The 17,124-nt window shown below is 46.3% G+C and overlaps 7 protein-coding genes across 7 annotated transcripts; 5 read left to right on the forward strand and 2 right to left on the reverse strand.

Annotated features, from left to right (window-relative positions):
• Positions 1–203: 203 nt before the first annotated feature.
• On the forward strand, positions 204–572 carry N7487_009628 (uncharacterized protein; the record flags this gene model as incomplete). Its single annotated transcript, XM_056877358.1, has 1 exon — positions 204–572. The coding sequence occupies one exon, from the start codon at positions 204–206 to the stop codon at positions 570–572; it is 369 nt and encodes a 122-aa protein (XP_056725938.1).
• A 1,743-nt stretch (positions 573–2,315) lies between these two features.
• N7487_009629 (uncharacterized protein) lies at positions 2,316–5,321 on the forward strand (the record flags this gene model as incomplete). Its single annotated transcript, XM_056877359.1, has 2 exons — positions 2,316–2,761; positions 2,831–5,321. The coding sequence occupies 2 exons, from the start codon at positions 2,316–2,318 to the stop codon at positions 5,319–5,321; spliced, it is 2,937 nt and encodes a 978-aa protein (XP_056725939.1).
• Positions 5,322–5,627: 306 nt separating this feature from the next.
• N7487_009630 (TspO/MBR family protein) lies at positions 5,628–6,240 on the reverse strand (the record flags this gene model as incomplete). Its single annotated transcript, XM_056877360.1, has 2 exons — positions 5,628–6,076; positions 6,138–6,240. 2 exons carry the CDS (start codon positions 6,238–6,240, stop codon positions 5,628–5,630), a joined length of 552 nt encoding a protein of 183 aa, XP_056725940.1.
• A 1,475-nt stretch (positions 6,241–7,715) lies between these two features.
• Positions 7,716–10,342, forward strand: N7487_009631 (ankyrin repeat and protein kinase domain-containing protein; the record flags this gene model as incomplete). The annotated part of the gene is made up of 3 exons (XM_056877361.1): positions 7,716–8,303; positions 8,365–8,933; positions 8,989–10,342. 3 exons carry the CDS (start codon positions 7,716–7,718, stop codon positions 10,340–10,342), a joined length of 2,511 nt encoding a protein of 836 aa, XP_056725941.1.
• Positions 10,343–10,587: 245 nt separating this feature from the next.
• On the reverse strand, positions 10,588–12,994 carry N7487_009632 (uncharacterized protein; the record flags this gene model as incomplete). The annotated part of the gene is made up of 11 exons (XM_056877362.1): positions 12,715–12,994; positions 12,525–12,656; positions 12,350–12,492; positions 12,235–12,296; positions 12,063–12,163; positions 11,581–12,010; positions 11,392–11,506; positions 11,058–11,324; positions 10,884–11,001; positions 10,792–10,831; positions 10,588–10,626 (listed from the first exon to the last, which is right to left on the reverse strand). Exons 1-11 carry the CDS (start codon positions 12,915–12,917, stop codon positions 10,588–10,590), a joined length of 1,650 nt encoding a protein of 549 aa, XP_056725942.1. The 5' UTR covers positions 12,918–12,994.
• A 1,162-nt stretch (positions 12,995–14,156) lies between these two features.
• On the forward strand, positions 14,157–14,565 carry N7487_009633 (uncharacterized protein; the record flags this gene model as incomplete). The annotated part of the gene is made up of 3 exons (XM_056877363.1): positions 14,157–14,285; positions 14,344–14,402; positions 14,529–14,565. The coding sequence occupies 3 exons, from the start codon at positions 14,157–14,159 to the stop codon at positions 14,563–14,565; spliced, it is 225 nt and encodes a 74-aa protein (XP_056725943.1).
• A 487-nt stretch (positions 14,566–15,052) lies between these two features.
• N7487_009634 (uncharacterized protein) lies at positions 15,053–16,743 on the forward strand (the record flags this gene model as incomplete). Its single annotated transcript, XM_056877364.1, has 7 exons — positions 15,053–15,128; positions 15,190–15,286; positions 15,368–15,540; positions 15,629–15,894; positions 15,945–16,259; positions 16,320–16,463; positions 16,519–16,743. 7 exons carry the CDS (start codon positions 15,053–15,055, stop codon positions 16,741–16,743), a joined length of 1,296 nt encoding a protein of 431 aa, XP_056725944.1.
• Positions 16,744–17,124: the final 381 nt, after the last annotated feature.

Genomic DNA, 17,124 nt, shown 5'->3' on the forward strand with positions numbered 1-17,124 from the left:
TGGTTCGCACGGTGTTTTTCAGATGTGCCTTCTGCCCTCATCAATGCGTTACCAGCTCAAAAGGGACGAGACAAATGACGCACGTTAAGTATTGTCATGAACATCTGTAAATCTTCATAGATGCTCTAGTAATGAGTATCACCTACGTAGTTTAGGAGTACGAGTGATGACACTGGTTTCTGCGTATGTAGCTCGCTCACCGAATGGGGGCACCGGATAACGAAGTAGTCAACTTGATCAATAAAGTTTGCACTCCATTGAGTGAAGGATATAGGCAAACTGACCACCAAGGTTTCCTCCTGCAAAGGACCACAGAAGTCTTCAAAGCAGCTGTTTTCGCCGATATTACCCTTCATCACGTAGAGGCATACTACAATTTCCTCGAAAAAGGTCTCCTCAAACGGAGTGCAAAGGCTGCAGAAGTCTTGCGCAACTTTTGGTATGAGAATGATCCGAATTTGCTTGAAATGAAACGACAGCTCCTTCCAGTGTTGGAAAAGCACTTCACAATCCGGCCAGATTCGGTTAGTGACAAAGCCGTGATCTTGATTGCGATGCCCCTACCTAACTGAGGCGGGAAGATGCTTGAGAGCTGCTTTGGTGCTCAGTAGTGTATAAATTACCTAGTTATTAACTAGTTAATTGGCGTACTTCCCAATGGTATTCTAGGTAGCAACCCCAGTTTGCAAAAAAGACGTTCCCGATTCATTATTAGATCAAGTACTGGAGTCAGTGCACCGGCCACTGTAGATAGGGGACGGGGCGATCTCGCGGGTGGATCGGGCGGGTGGATCGGACGGGGACCTCAGATATTTAAGCCACCCGTTCCACGGTTCGCAACCCCAAGCCATGTGGGGCTATGCAGAGACCCGGCTATAAGGTTCTAAGCTTAATGCCCGAGAACTCAGATTGCCTGCGCGCAGGATATGATTATTTAACGCGTACATCGCTTTTGTTCACTTTATGCACTCGATCTCATCTCTATGTTACCCATTTTTCGTTAACCCAGCAAGGCGAGCAGATCGGTAATGTTACCTGTATTCCAAGAACGCAGTCACTACCAACGGACACTGGAGTGACATCGAGAAAGCCCACAGCAGAGATTCTCTACTAATACTCAAGGAGCAACCGCAAGAGCACGTACCCCCAACGCGAACAATCATTTTCCGAAGTTGTGACCCACGGAATCCGAGGTCGCCAGGCATCCTTTATTTACCCCATTAGTACCCCTACAAAGCAAAGCCTAACCTAATGGAAATTGACTACGAGGGCTGAAGAATAAATCTGCGTCACACCTCTCAGCCCAACATCAAGAGCTGCTGGACAGTGTGCGTCAGTCAAGTCCCGACGATCGGCTACCGACTCACGCCTCGCTGGCTGCAAACAGGCTATGAGCTGTCCTCAGCGGCCAGTTGATCTACTACTAATAGTAACCTAAAGAGAGGAGAAGTGTAAGAAACTCTGACTTAAAACGATGTGTGGTCGTAAACATTCGAATCCAACCTAAAGAAGGCTTTCTTTCACGTGCCACATAGATGGAAAGCTTACAAACACTGGATCAATACAAAAAGGATACCTAGGAGGGCCTACGGGAGGGAACTTGGGACCAAGCTTCTGAGTGGGGGCAGGTGTAACATAGCGGCTATGACCCAGATGCGGGTCCTGACCCGTGTCGGAGCTTTTACTCAATGTACCACCTGCATCTAGGCATAGGCCAGATTCACGTGGCAAATGCATCAACCCTATCAACAGGGACTGCCATATTAGATCTGCCAAATGATGAAAATGATGGAGGTTGAAACTAGCAAATCTCTGTCAAGTTCCTAAATCTAATCTCGGACATAGCGGAGATACCTACAAAACGTTATTTACATATACTGTGAGTCATCGGGTCTTCCTTGGTTTTACCTGAGACAAAGGCTGGGAAGCACAAACGGCAAAACTTCCCGACACATTCACCAATTGGAAATATATGTGTATATATTTTCGCGTAAACTCGTCTCATTTAATCCCAGGTGAAGAATAGTCAAAGGCAAACAATGGGAGAATCACCCGAGGCAGCTGGAAAAGGGAAAGAAAAGAGCGATAAGCAAGTCCAGGATTCGATTGGGTTGTCCCTGGTAATTTACAGAGCACAAGTCAGACACACCTAACTCCAATGTAGATTAGCCTCTATTTCCCCTCCTTGTAACAGTCACATATTTACGAAGCTTCTTTTTCTTCCACTCTCTCTGCCTGCAATCTTTTCTAAAGCCCATTACGGGCACGATTATGAAAATTCATGGACCAACCCGAGAGAGTGAACCAAAATTGAAATGACTGCAGTTGAACAGGGCAGTGCCATATTGGCGACAGCCCCAACACTGGTTGTGCAGTTTCTTCACGCAGCCGTTCAGCTTGTGGGTCAACTCTATGAAATTCATACCCTTGGCAATGATGAGCAACTTGCGAATGGATGGGATACATGCGACCTACACGCCCAGTTGACTAGCCTGAATGACAGCATAACCAGCGGCTGTCCAAGGGACATTGGACCATTATCGGAACAAGATCAGGGGCTGGATAACCTCCGCGCTACTAGTCACCTCGCCCTAAATATTATATTAGCTCGCCTGAAACTGATACAAGACTTCGGACCTGGTTCAGCCCTCCGTGTCGGAGAACTGAAGAAGTTTTGGCCCCGAGACGATGTGGAAGGACTGGAGGAACGGATTGTGGTCCTGAGATCGGAACTGGAGGTGACGGTCTCATCACTGCAAACGTATGTCCCCAAACCCTTTGTCCAATCAGTAGACTTTAAATCAGGTAGCTAACCATTTCGATTGCATAGCCTAGGGAAAATCCACGAAGCTCTCCTCTCCTTGGACATTACCCGAGGCAGAATAGCGCCCAAAGAACCCTCCTTGAGAGATCAAAAACGGGAGGGAAACGGGAGGTCCTCGAAGCCTAGCATTTTGACTCTCTTTGGTAAAGATGCTACCGGTTTACGTAATGTAGGAGCGTACGAAGAGGTTGACAAAGTCTATACGGAAAATACTATCTTCACGGACCACGAAACAACCATCCAAGACTTCTTGATGGAAGCTATAAAATTCTCATCTATGATGGATCGAGAGGAGAGTGTCACAGTCGCACATAGCAAAACCTTTGATTGGATATTCTCCTCTAATGAACCAACCGCCCTTCAGGGGTGGCGTCCAAAGAGTTCTCTCAGTGGTTGGCTACAAAATGGGGAGCAGCAGGAGGGTATATACTGGATTAGTGGCAAAGCAGGATCGGGGAAATCCACCCTGATGCGATTTATCATGCATCACGCCAAAACAATGAGTCTCCTTCGCTCATGGGCGGGGAATAAGCGACTCATCACTGCCGGTTTTTATTTCTGGATTAGCGGCACCTTGGAGCAGAGGTCTCAGACAGGCTTGATACGCCATCTTTTATCCCAACTACTCGACCAGCAAAGACATCTCATTCCGATGGTCTTTCCAGATCGATGGAAACACCTTCTTTCTCTAAGTACACGAGAACGCGTCAAGGCCTCAATCTCATGGGACCTTCCTGAGCTAACTGCTGCTCTGAAATTATTCCTGAATTATGCCGGCCGGGGGAGCAAAGTTTGTTTGTTTATTGATGGACTGGACGAATTTGCCGGTGACCATCAGCATATCGTGGACTTTTTCAAAGACTGCGTTGATTTGTACACTCACGTCAAAATCTGTTTATCTAGTCGACCATTTCCCATTTTTTGTGCGGCTTTTGGAAAGAATCCTAGGCTTGAACTTCACGAACTGACCCGACGAGATATGCTTAATTTCGCCCGGGATCACCTCTACAGGGACCCCTTGATTAGTCAACTTCTCACCCAGGATGAAGAGGCAGCATCACGGCTCATTAATAGTATTGTTAAGGGGGCAGATGGCGTCTTTCTCTGGGTAATGCTTGTGGTTCAATCTATTCTGCGGCATCAAAACTATCAAGATATTCCGCAAATGCATGAATACTTGGGCCAACATCCCACCGACTTGGATGAGCTTTTCACGCATTTCCTTTTTGGCGCCGCATCTAGAGATCAAACTTTGGTTATTTCCCGCCTGTTCCAGCTTCTCCAGGCCAGAGAGGAGGCATTTTATGCCACTCAGCAGCAAGATGCATCGTCAACGAGCCTCTGGGACTTTTCTCTCGCCGACCAATCTGAGGAAATTGTGACATACATCCCGAAAAATGTGCAACAAGCGACAGATCAGGACATCATTCGTATATGCGAGGTTACCAAGGCCCGGGTGTCCAGAGAGTGTGCAGGGTTGATAGTGGCTCACGCGTCGGGATTGTCAAACAGCATTCTCCAGCGCAACATACCATCACCGGCACAGCAGCTAGGCTATAGCAAGATTTCTTACGTCCATCGAACCGTGAAAGATTTCGTCTCACTATCCCACGTTCGGTCCCGGCTCTTGGAGCCAATGCTAGGATCAAGCTTTGAGCCCCATATATCACTTCTCACGTCGATTATTCTCCAATTCAAGTGGCCATTAGATGAGTTTCACCCCGACCGACAGATAAATGACCGGTGGCCCAACATCCTTCTCGCATTCACCCACGCACGACTGTCTCAAAATCATCGACAGTCACAGCTGATGCTTATTCCTGAGCTGAACCAAGTGCTGTGTCAACATTGGGCGTCCCGTGACTCGATTGAAAATGATCATTGGGCAAGAAGCCTTTTCTCATCGTATGAGAAACGAAAGAATCTCAACTTTTATGATCCGTTTCTCTCGCTCTCTGCCAAGTTTGGCCTAGCAACTCTAGTAAGTGAACGCATCCGGAAGGATGATAACAGGTCATACGGCAGTGGCGGCGGGGTACCCCTTCTCAGTCATTGCATTGAAATGCTCGCGAGTCGGCGGCAAACCGTGTACCCTTTATCCAGTCCAGAAATGATCCGTGAAATTCTCACGGGCGGTGCCAACCCGAATCAGCCCTACCAAGATCTCAACGGAAAGAGCCAGACGCCCTGGCTGGTTGTTCTGGATTATCTGCGAGAAGCAGATCGTCGCCAGTGGATTGGGTACTATGATACTAGTGAAAGTGGTATTTCTCGTCTGTCGGTGATTATATCGCTGTTCATTGAGCACGGCGCCGACCCCAATGGGATACTTGTTGAGACCAAGTTTGATCCCTCGGCTTCTGCGCTTGAAATAATCACCTCCATTTACCGGAAATATGCCAGTCCGGAATTTAGCCAGCTTCGCAGGGTATTGATAGATAAGGGGGCTCATGAACGAGAAGGGCATGGCATTTTGTATCAAGTGTACGGTAAGTAGCCTGATTCAACACCTACACATACTTAGTATACAACACTTCTCTTTATACTAGCAATAGTTTCATAGTCAGAATGTTCCCATTTAGAAGTCAGTATATGAGCCAATAGTTGTATGTAGATTATTGAAGCTGTGCTTGTTCACAATACCCCAACTTCCACGGTTGGGTATTACAGTACGATCTCGCAATCTATAGTGGACATGCTGCCTCAATCCCGGGTCTGCATGTCCGATTTGCAAACTTGATTTTGGGTTGTGATTTAATTTCTGACATTGTATGTAATACACTCTATATTATACATTGTTCTCCTACTCTGACCGCTCCTTCCCAGTAGGCACCGTCCATCCATTTAGAATACCACAGCCGGCGTTGAGATACGCCGCATATCCAAGCCACACGGCGTAGGGAACAAGACACCAGAAAGCGGTCCGATCGGCCGTCCACCAGTTGACCATCAGGGCACCCACGTTACCCGCTAAGAGGGCCAGATCGCCCAAAGCTACGGCCGGTCGGCCCAGCCGGAAGAACAGGGGCATCCAGAGGAAATTCAAAGCAAGCTGTGTGGTGTAGAGTGTCTGGGCAGTTGAATTGGCATCACGGACAGCTAGAGAAAAAGATCGCGACGCGGTAGTGGTGGCGTGGTGAGAGGCATAACCCATCAACCCATAAATGAGGGTCCAGGCTGGCGCGAAGAGCCATCCTGGGGGACTGCAGGGCGGCTGCTTCAGCTGCTTGTATGTTTCACGATTTTGCTTCCCTACAGAGCCGTTAGTGATTATCTTTAGGCGTTACCGTCACCGGTCCCGAGGTTGGCTTACGATTGGTCAAGAGGGCCACTGTAGTCCCTGCGGTGATCGGAGTCGCAACCGCTAGATAGGGATTGGCGAGGAGAACATGAGGCAGAGCGAAAGACCAAGGCATTTTCACGAATGTGATGGAATGAATTGAAATCAAATTGTGTATTCTGTAGCTCTGTAATCTCGAGTATTTGAAGAACAAAATGCGAAATCATCGAAATCCGCAAGTTTTTGCCCCTACGTCATCCCCCTTCCTTGGCACCAACAAGCTGCCAGGAAGAGTCAATAGCCCCTGATTTTTCTTTTTTATTATTTTATTATATATATATATATATTTTTTTTTTTTTTTTTTTTTTTTTGTAAATTCATGGGAAGAGATCGATGATGATAAAATCGAGGTGAGGTGGAACCGATGAAATAAATAAAAATGTCCATGGATTCAAAGGTTGGATGACAGTGACGGCAATCGCGGTTAATCAGTTTAATATTGACACTTTCGCTCTGGGCTTCATCATTTGCTCATATCTCACATCCTTACCCACAATTCCCCTGTGATTGTTGTGTCTCCATTCGGAATCAAAAGGCAATCTACTAATACTGTTTATTGGGCAACCAACACACTCATTTGCCTTACCCCGGTATCGCCCGCCACTATAAAGAGCGATCCATGGATGTTTATAATCCACTATGCTAAGATATACTTTCTTTGCCAATCCTCTTCGGTTATTCCGTATAGACCCCAGTGAACTTTTCTATTATAGAAGGGTTTGGAAGGGTCTACCTCTACGCATACAGGTACATAGATGGTCACTGGACTCGGTTCTTATGCCGGGGTTATGCAGGGGTAAACAGCTTATGTTACTCAAGCATGTTCTACCTAGGTAATAGCAGAGTAGTAATAGTTATAATATTGGTGAGAACTGTGCCTGTATCTATATTCTCCAATATAAAAATGTCGATCACATTGAAGCTCGGACACAATGACGCAATGGCGTAATGGACCATCTACTGTTAGTCTTTACAGCCTAACATTTCCCCCTCTCGTTGGGCAGAAGGGAATGATTTGTTGGGCGTTTGGATTGATAGAATGAATACTCTAGGCTGAATGATAAGTTGCCTCCGGCTTCATAATGAAAGAACCAACTATATCTATATGAATTGAGATACTCCGACTTACTCCGCACTGAGGAGAAACCCTCGGACTTCCCCGCGTGAATGATTCCAATGCCAACGAGGCTCATGTATCAGTGGATTCCCAACCTATCGTTATTCTATTGACTTCTATGAAGACGCAAGACGAGGCAAGACACGTTAAACGCAAAATGCATCGATACTGCGCCGCACCCCTGCGCCCCTTGACCTTGGCAGCCAAAGATCAAAAATGGCTGTGTTGCTATAAGTCGTGTATCTTTTGCAATTTCCAAGCTTCGTTCTGACATCCATCACTTGCTGCCTCTAGCTTCCCCGCCCCTTTTTGCCGCACCCTCCTCATCGAACGCCCTCCCCCCGAACATAAATCGACACAATCAGGCTACGCTCACGACGAATATTACTTCTCCCCCGCTCTTGCTGGCCACTTGGTTGGTCGGCCCCAGCCAAATGAGCTTAGAGGATATCCGGAAGAGGCTCAAGGAAGCGATATACAACTACAACACATCAAGGGCATTCATCCCGTACGAAAGGGTCCAAGAGGTATGGGCCGGGGGTCGGCTGGATCGGTTTCTGATGGACCATGACCGAAATCTGTCTCCATCACAAATAGATGCCGCCCGACACGGCTTGTTGCGTATTTTATCCATCCTTATCGGTGTCGTTCACCAAGATTGGTCAGGATGGTCGAGGTTCGGACAGATTTTCTTCCCATCAGATAATGTTGACGCCGCTCGTCGCCGCGACAAAAATGTTACCACCTTCACCAAGAAGGAGCTCAAGGACAGTTCCTTTCTTGGGGATACCAACCTGGCCAGCCAATTTGTGGTTCATATGTGGACTTACTTTCCACCAGTTCTCGATGGGAATAAGCAAGAGACTTATGAAAAGCACCTCCGGTTGCCGCTGTGCCGGGAGAAGGACCCTGTGGTTCGAGAGGGGCGCTCCGGAAAAGTGACCAAGGAGACCATACCTCCGAACCATATCATACTAGGTGATGTGAGTGATCATAGGGGAATACCAGGGGCGCGCTATCCAGTAAGTTTTATGGTACATGACTTGATACCGCTCGTCACTTACGGGTTTATTTTCCGTATAGGAAGAACTCATAGTTGCCCGAAAACGTTTCCCCAGGAAAGGATTTACCGTTGAATTGAAACAGTTGAAACTTCTCCAATCAAGCCTGTCCAGCCATAAGCGAATTGTCTCTCACCTTGCGATGTTTTTCATTGAAAAGGACTTGAACATCATCATGCCATGGGCCGAAATGGACTTGGAAGGTTTCTTGACCGGACGTTACCAAGAGATGCCACCTCCCAAAGATCTCTTGGTCGATTTAATCCACGAGTCCAGAGAGGTTGCATCTGCCATTCAATTCCTACACGAAAACCTCCAAGTAGAAAATCCAGGCGGGGACTCTCGCCACCAAGCAATCTGCCACGCAGATCTCAAGCCTCAGAATATTTTGGTATTCAAGCACGAGGGCTCTTCGACTGGAATTTGGCGGATTTCCGATTTCGGTGGCTCGCAAGTAGCAAGACGTGCTCCATCAGGAACTGGGAGGCGTGACTCAGGATACTCCACTAGCGGTGACCATCCCCCAAGAGGGGGTCCCTACCGGGCACCGGATACTAGTTCCCGACGAAGGAGCGACGTCTGGTCATTCGGGTGCATACTAACGCGCCTTTTTGCCTTGGGTCTTGGTCCTGAAACTCTGCGAGAGTTTGACCAAAGGCGAAAGGAAACCGTCGACGGAGGTGCCCTCGACGATTCTTTCTATCGAGGAAACCCCCCCTGCTCTTAATTCTAATGTCAAAACTTGGATTGAGGAGTTACCAACCCGATATCCCTCTTCCCTCACCCCCTCTTCCGTCACCCCTGATTGCCTCGAGAAAATGCAGATTCTTCTCGGCTCAATGCTTCAGGTGGATTTCCAACAGCGCGCATCGGCACGTAAAGTTGAAGATGGTTTACAAGCACTTTATCACTCTCTCACCCATTCAGACTCCGATACATCGCCATCTACTCAGATGAATCTGCGACACTCACTAAGCGCATCTTCAACAATCTCAGGGCGGTCTCGAAGCAGTACTGGTATTACTAGTATCAGTCTAAGCCACTCACGGTCAGTGAAAGACGTGGGTGTTCTTGTTGATCTCATGAAACGTGGAAATCTCAACCACATCTGTCAAATTCTGGAAGACGAGATTGATGTCGAGCAGCTCTATGATGGCGAACGACCTTTGATCCATGCTATCAACATGCCTAGTGCTGCTATAATCAAAGAGCTTTCCAAGTATCAGCGAAGAGCTCATGACCGAAACTTGGACGTACGAACCCTCTCGTCCGAAAGCCAAACGCCACTCTATCTTGCCGTTTGCAAAGGTGACGTCGACACTGTGAAAGCTGTGATCGACGCTGATCTCGACCCCTATACAGATGTGGGAACCGACTCTGACTCCAAGGCCGATTCCAATTCCTTATTAAACAAACTGTGCGAGGGCAGGACTCCGCTCATGCAAGCAACCTTCCTTGGTCATGCTGACGTGGTCTCATTGCTTTTGGAACGGGGTGCAGACCCCCGAATCTGCGTGCAAGAAGAGAAACTGAACTGCCTACATTTTGCGGTGAAACATGGCAATCGCGCTCAAGAAGACGTTATCATGGCCTTCAAGGACAAGATGAACTTTGATCAGCTTCCGCCTGATACACCACTCGATAGGAATGGAAATCCTTCAAGACTGAGGCGGTATGACACGCCAATGATGCTGCACATCAAATTCGCACCGGTGGATTCACATACCTATTTGGCCCCGGACTCTCGGTGGAGGAGGAAGTTCCAGGCACTGTTGGAAGGGGGAGCAGATGTGAATAGGACGTACAACCCAGGAAACCCCGATTTTGAGAAGAACTCTTTGGAATTTGCAGTGGACGAAGCGAAGCCCCTGCTTGTCCAGGTTCTTATTGGTGCCGGTGCAATCCTTCCAGTGGACTACGTTGTACCGCGAAGAAGCTCTCGTGAAATGAAGAAACTGCTCAAGGATGTGCCGAGAGTACGTCTTCCCACAATATCTTGATTTTTATGCGACAATATTTCTCTTTTTTTGTTGGTTTTATCCCCTCTGGTTCTAAACCCCCATCATTCGAATTTCAAGTACATATTTAACTTAATTAATACCTTTCCATTGATATTGAGAAAAGGCACCACCTACATGTTAATGGCACTTTCGATTAAACTATACATCTTATACATCTTGACTCTCTTCCAAAGTTATACTACAACAATCTACCTGGTGTGATGGCTTCCCATAGAGGGGATTCCTCAAGTGGTCTCGGATATGTTCTTCTGTTGCTCGATTGACTATAATATTATCAGCATATAATCATGACAAAGAAGAGTCCTCCTAGTTGGGGTAAGCATAAAACCTTACATATCGAGTTCATGTCCTCTAGTGATACATCCTTGGTTTCAGGGACCTGAACCATTAGCATGAGACGCAACGCAAAGGAGACAGACGAGACTAACCAAGAAGAAAATCAAAATGAGTGCCAATAAATTCAAGCCTCTGCAATATAAGTCAGTATTGAATCAGATGGAGCATTAAATAGTAATCTCACGAGAAGAAGAAGAGAAGATTCCCCTCGCCGTGGAATCTACTCGTCAACTGAGGTACAAAGAGTACTAAAAGCCCGAGACCAAGGAAATTGACCATAACACTGAAGCTCATTCCCACCTCTATCATTTATTAGTCCATGCTAATGGTAATGCGAAGGCCGGGGGGATCAACTTACCGCGCACGCACAGAGGGAATACCTCTGCACTCAACGTAAATGGAATAGGCCCAGCACCGATCGAGTAGAAAAAGACGAAAGGGGCACAGCTAAAGACTGCTACTAGGATTAATCGAGTGCCGTGAGCTTCAACTTTGAAAAAGCCGCCGACTGCTATCAGACTGAGAAGCATCCCAAGAAATGAGCCAAGTAGCAGAGGCCGACGTCCCCGTGAGTCAATAAAGATATATGCAGGCAAAGTGAAAAAAAAGCTTGCTAGACCAAAAGCTTTTTTTTTTTTGGCGAATTAGTTGAAGCCCTACCGAGTCAGAATATTCCTTTCATGATCACCTACAAAAGTTGTACCACTTGACGACTGTGAGAGAAGTAAACAAGGCGTCACTCGGTTTGCTCGAGTTACTCTGGTCGGTGTGCAAAAGCGAGGATGAATAGAATGCCAAAACATTGATCTGTTGGTTTTTCGAATGGATTAGCTGTCAGTCAAGTGCAATCATGGGATATTTAAAATGTGTCAATGCCTTACACCACATAGTTGTTGCGATGCCATTACTATCAAAGCCACCGTACATGCTCTTCTAGTTCGCGGATTGGTGGCGAGATACATCATCCGTTCGAAGAAATTGACTCTGTTGATCCAACTTTGGTAGGCGTAGATCCTTTCTCGCTCCGACCACCACGATGTCTCTTCCTGATTCCACATCTTGGTAGCCTCGGTCTGAAGCTGAGCATGGATGTAGTAAAGGTCTCGGGCGGCTTGAATCGGTGTTCCTCGGAGCTCGAGAAGGCTTCTATATGCATCTGCATATCGATTCCTCTGTATCAGAAATCGTGGCGACTCGGGACAAATGAACACCAAAAAGAGAAGAACTATGGCGGGAATTATCGCAGTCGCCAGGAGTACTCTCCAATTGTCCATCACAATCAGTGCACAGAAGAAACCGAGAAATATTCCACTGGAAGAAAGTTAGGTAATGAATGGCCTGTAAGGGGAGAGCTGGAGCGTACAGTGCGTCAAAAAGTTGCCACAACATCAAGATTTTACCTCGATGTTTATCAGGTGCTGCTTCGGCGGCAAATATAGGAGCTATCGACGCTTTTGATCCGATCTATGCAGATGGAAGTGTGTCAGATAGTTGGACGTTGAAATGGGACGGAACAAAGAAAGGAATCAACATACCCCCACACCAAGAAGTACTCGACAGGCCAGTAGTGTCTTCCATGAATGGCAATGAGCTGTTCCTGTGTTCAATATCCGGGTCAGTCGTCATCAGGCAACCTTTGGGGGTAAATACTACCTATCACAACAGCAACACAGAAAATAGCAGAAAGGAAAAGCGCGGGACGTCTTCCGAACCTTTCTTGGAGCGGATCGCTCACCCATGTTCCTCTGAACTTGTGGTTAGAGTCGGCTGAAGAGTAATATGCTGCAGTCGTTCTGAGTTGGGTAGGAGTTAGGAGACAACATACAGAAGACTGCCGGAGAGCCAAGGAGCTGCATTGATGAATCCAATCAAAAGTCTATCACTCCCAGTATCGAGGCCCAGGTCATCCTGCCACTTCAAAAGTGCGCTGCCATTGATTGTTGATTGCTGCCATCCCCTATGATGATTGTCAAAACACTCCTAAAATACCAAATTGGCCCACATCATCGACATACTGTGTGATTGCCGCACAAGCCGTGACCATAATAGTAACAAGGAGGCCCCTGGTCGGCAAAAACGACAGATATCTATCCGAATCCTCCCTTTCCCTTTTTATATCCTCCAGCTCCGCACGGGTGAGTCCGGACGGGACATAGTACAATCGGCGGTCTTTGGCGAGTCTCGCGCCATTGATGAGGGTTTGCAAATCGACGACCATTTCAAGGCCAAGATTATTGTGGAATGCTTTGACATCGGCCACTAATTCGGATGATTCTATACCTTCGAGCGGGTTATCTGTTCTGATTGATCCAAGCCATTAGGAGTTGTTGGAAAAGACAGGGTTTGAGGGGTGCCATGTGTTACATTCGGCAACTCGAATGTTGGGTATCTGCACTCATCTTGCAGCTTCGCCAATCGGCACTTTTGCAACAACTTAACAGGTCCAAGTATATAATAGAGTACTCAAGGGCAAAACTGGTGAAATCTTTGTGAGATAGCTAGAAATATGGGATCCTGAACACTAGGTGGAAAAACCTCTTGCTGAGTCAATAAAGAGTTGAGATGATTTCAAAGAATCTCCAAATTTCTACATAATTTCTTTTTCAGAGTACACATTGTGACCACAATTTTAACGCTAAAGCTCACAGGGTGGATTTGGTAGTTGATCTGACATTTTTTCCAAGCAGCGAACGGACTACACCAAAAGCCACTACCTTGTGATAAACGGTACTACTTTCGCATTAGGAAGGACCTTGGGCAGATAAAGACTGAATCGGTCCGTATAAGCAAATAAATTGCGGTTATCGGCGGAGGACAACCTGGGAAGGCTGAGAGCTTAGTCCTAATACATAGCTCCCCCGAATTACCCCGTGGTTACTGCGGCTATCTTTCTCCACGTGGATTTTTCTAAGGAATATGGCTGGTGCACATGTTAATACCAGATATAAGTAGAAATGAGCGATACCGCATGGGAATGCATCCCCGAAACCTGGGTTATTTGCTTTTTTTTTACCCCCTCACCAACTAAGGTCACAATATGCACCTATCGGCGCATGCCGCGTCGTAGCGGGAACCAAAATATGCATGGGCGACCACGAGATGGAAGAGCTGGTGCGTAATGGAGAGGCTGGAAAACTAATAATTGGCCGAGTTGGAGTGTTACAGCCGCGCTTGTTCTTCCAAGGTTTATTAGAAAAGACCTCGTGGGTGCGTGGCATCTGATGACATACGTCCATGAAATTAAAACATCTGGAAATTCTTGGCGTGATCTTAGGGCTTTAGGAAGAGGCTCTTCGGAAGACGGATCTGGTACTGATACGGAGGGTAATGACCTTTCTCATTGATTCCATTAAATCTTACTCTCTTACTCTTCTTGTCGTGGGGTCCTAATCCGCATTATGCTGGAATATACTTCAGACTTGGCCCTAAATTCCAGTCAACACAGCCTCACCCCAAAATGTCTTCGACGCGTTCACCAACTGAATTAGTTTCGACCACCCTCAGAGAAGGCATAAGCGGTTATATTGACCGCACAAAGCTTGAGAGTAGGCTTTACGAGTTTTTTGGGTACAAGATCGAAACTGAAGTGAGTAAATGCTATTCCCTATAGAAGCTTCATGTGAAGGCTAAAGCCAACCCTATAGTACTTTTGCGGCCGAATTACCTTTCAAGCACCACGAGAAGTGCAAGAGGCATGTCTCCCGTGATTTAACCGTAATATTGATTGCCTTTTGCTAACAAGATTTCTCTCAATCTAGTATGAGATAGCGTACGCGAATTTATCAGAGCCATAGTATTTCCGATGGTTGCTAACATTTAGCTTAAACAGGGACCTCTGCGAGGATGAACGGGTGGACTACGGCTAGAGGACATTGCTTGAACTTTCTTTCACCGATCCGAGTTATTTGCTTTTTGAATGAATCTGCCTCACCCTTGGGAATCTGCCTTGACCTACCTAGATCCTAAAAGGGGCTGTACCTTAGGTGGCGGTATCCTACCTTGGTCCTCCCTTTCCATTTTCAAAGTGCGCGTCATAGGAAAGAATACATCGTCTGGAATTTAGATCACATAGCCTCCTAGAAATGACTAATGCAGCCTGGGCTACAGGGAGTAGGGTATGGGCCTCCCATCAGTCGGGCGCAAATCGCATGTATTTGGCCTGATTCTTTAGGAACATGTATTAATGAACCTATAGCATAATACGCTAAGGCGTTTCAGGTTTTCCTTGCTGTCTTCGCCCGGGATTTACATTTAAGACTTGGTCCCCTCAGGTCCCCGGGTTCCTGTTAAAATCTTTCTCGTAAAGCCCGGTTGCATCGAACAGAGAATTCTCCATAGAATTTCCCAATAAAGATGACTACCAGTTTATTCTATTCTACATTCTGTCTCCATGACAATCCAGCCAACATATCTGTTTACCAAAGCGATGGTGTGCTTCACATTATTTGAACAAACTGAGCGGGTGCTGGCTGACCTTTGTGTCTTTATAGTTGACACGTCACATACGCTCATTGCTAGTGAGTTCAACAGCAACAGCTTATTCCAAGAACATATTTCGACGACTCCGCTTCCAAAGTTACGCATCATGTAAGATTTATATTAATTTAAAAAAAAAATGGTCCCTATCTCACTCTGTTTTTCTGTTGGATCTAGCTCCATAAACTCCAGGTCATCAATCAAGCCGCTCCAAATCTCAAAGGATGCTCTCCGGACGCTCAAGGACACCTATAATATTGGCAACGAAATATGGGACTCGACATCGACATTCGGAGACAAACCCCTGACTGCAGCTGTAGGTGAAGGAGGAATTAAAATCAAAAGTGGCGAGAATGGTATTCAAGGTGAGTACTCCCCAGAATTTATTCACGTACCAAAAGGACTCAGAAAATATTTTAGATATCTCTTACAGACTCACATTCCCAACACCAGTGTCGGGGGAAGTTCACAATTGGACTATGCGTCAAATGGCTGTTTTCCACCACCATGATCCTAACGACCTTCAAAATCTCTGGATCTTCTTTCATGTTGGTTACAATACACCCATGCAGCAAGAGATCAAGCAATATGTCTCGATTCCCCAGCAGGGGCTACGCTCAGACCATGCGTGGCATTTACTTCATTCTGCTGCTTTCTCTTCTTGTTTGGATAATTGGCGATCCTATGTGAACAGCCTCGGTTATGACGTGGATAAACGTGTCAGTATTTACTAATATTGGCTCCTTAGATTTTCTGACCGTTATTTCAGACTGATCAATCCCTGGAGTTCATTTTGAGAAACATCGATCATGTTTTGACTGCCGGGGGTGACCGTGCCACTAACTTGACAGTGATTCACAACACACGCGACCTTCTAGTGCCTACCTCATATAGATTGAGGGTAATATTGGACACTCTTGCAAAATTAGGTGATTTGAGCAGTGTTCTGAGTTCACAGCATGACAGTACAGATAACGGCTTTCAAAAACTTGTCACATGTGTGGGATACCACGAAGACCATTTAGAGGGATGTGTTGTTGGGGTAGAAGTGCTGAAGGAGAAGATCAAGGATATCTTAAACATGGTAAGCGGCAACAGCCAATAGTCACTACCTAGATAAACCCCTCGCTGACCGGCATTCAAGTCTACATTAGGGTTAGATTTCAGGATGACTCACGAGATGCTCGACCTCAACAACCGGATGGTTGTATTAAATGACCGCATGATCAAAACCAACAAAGTAGTCACGTTCCTGACCCTTATTTATTTACCTGCAAGTCTTATGTCGGTAAGAAGTTATAACCCGATGCCGCAAAATATAATTTGTGCTCACCACTTAATAGTCTATTTTCGGGATGAACTTGTTCAAATTTGACGACGGGACAACTGAGAAATTCAAAGTATCTGATCAAATCTGGATCTTCGTTGTTGCTACAATTGTCTTGGGATTTCTTACATATGTGTCATGGTATTTATGGTCCCACAAAAAGCAGATATTCGGGCGTATCTTTCGCTTTCGGGAGCTCAGGGTATATCAGGAGACCAAGGAGACGTCGAGTGATACTTAACGAGTTACATTTGACTGGATATGCTGAGATCTTTCATTTGACCGGCTCGGTTGGAAAAGGGTTGATTTGAGAGAACAGATAGACTGCAGTTTTTTTTATCAGAATTCAGAACTAGATGTTTTGCGTTTATATCTTCACATAGATAGTGGATGGGGTGTTTATAATGGCGGAAAAGTTCCTAAATTTGATATCTCAAGTTGTCGAGATACAAAAGTCAAGTGTCTACATATGTATGGTGAAAGGAAGAACGGAGAATTGGTATATTAGCGGCTAAGGCGCAGAGTACTTCAATACTCTGTGGAATAGACCTCATTTTAGTTGGTGTAAGTGGTAGCGGATGAAGATTCCGGAGGCTGTAGAAAAATGCGGGGATTAGCGCCA

The sequence above is a fragment of the Penicillium crustosum genome, assembly GCF_028827405.1.
Source record: "Penicillium crustosum strain IBT 35664 chromosome Unknown utg000004l_segment0_segment0, whole genome shotgun sequence".
Taxonomy (NCBI): domain Eukaryota; kingdom Fungi; phylum Ascomycota; class Eurotiomycetes; order Eurotiales; family Aspergillaceae; genus Penicillium; species Penicillium crustosum.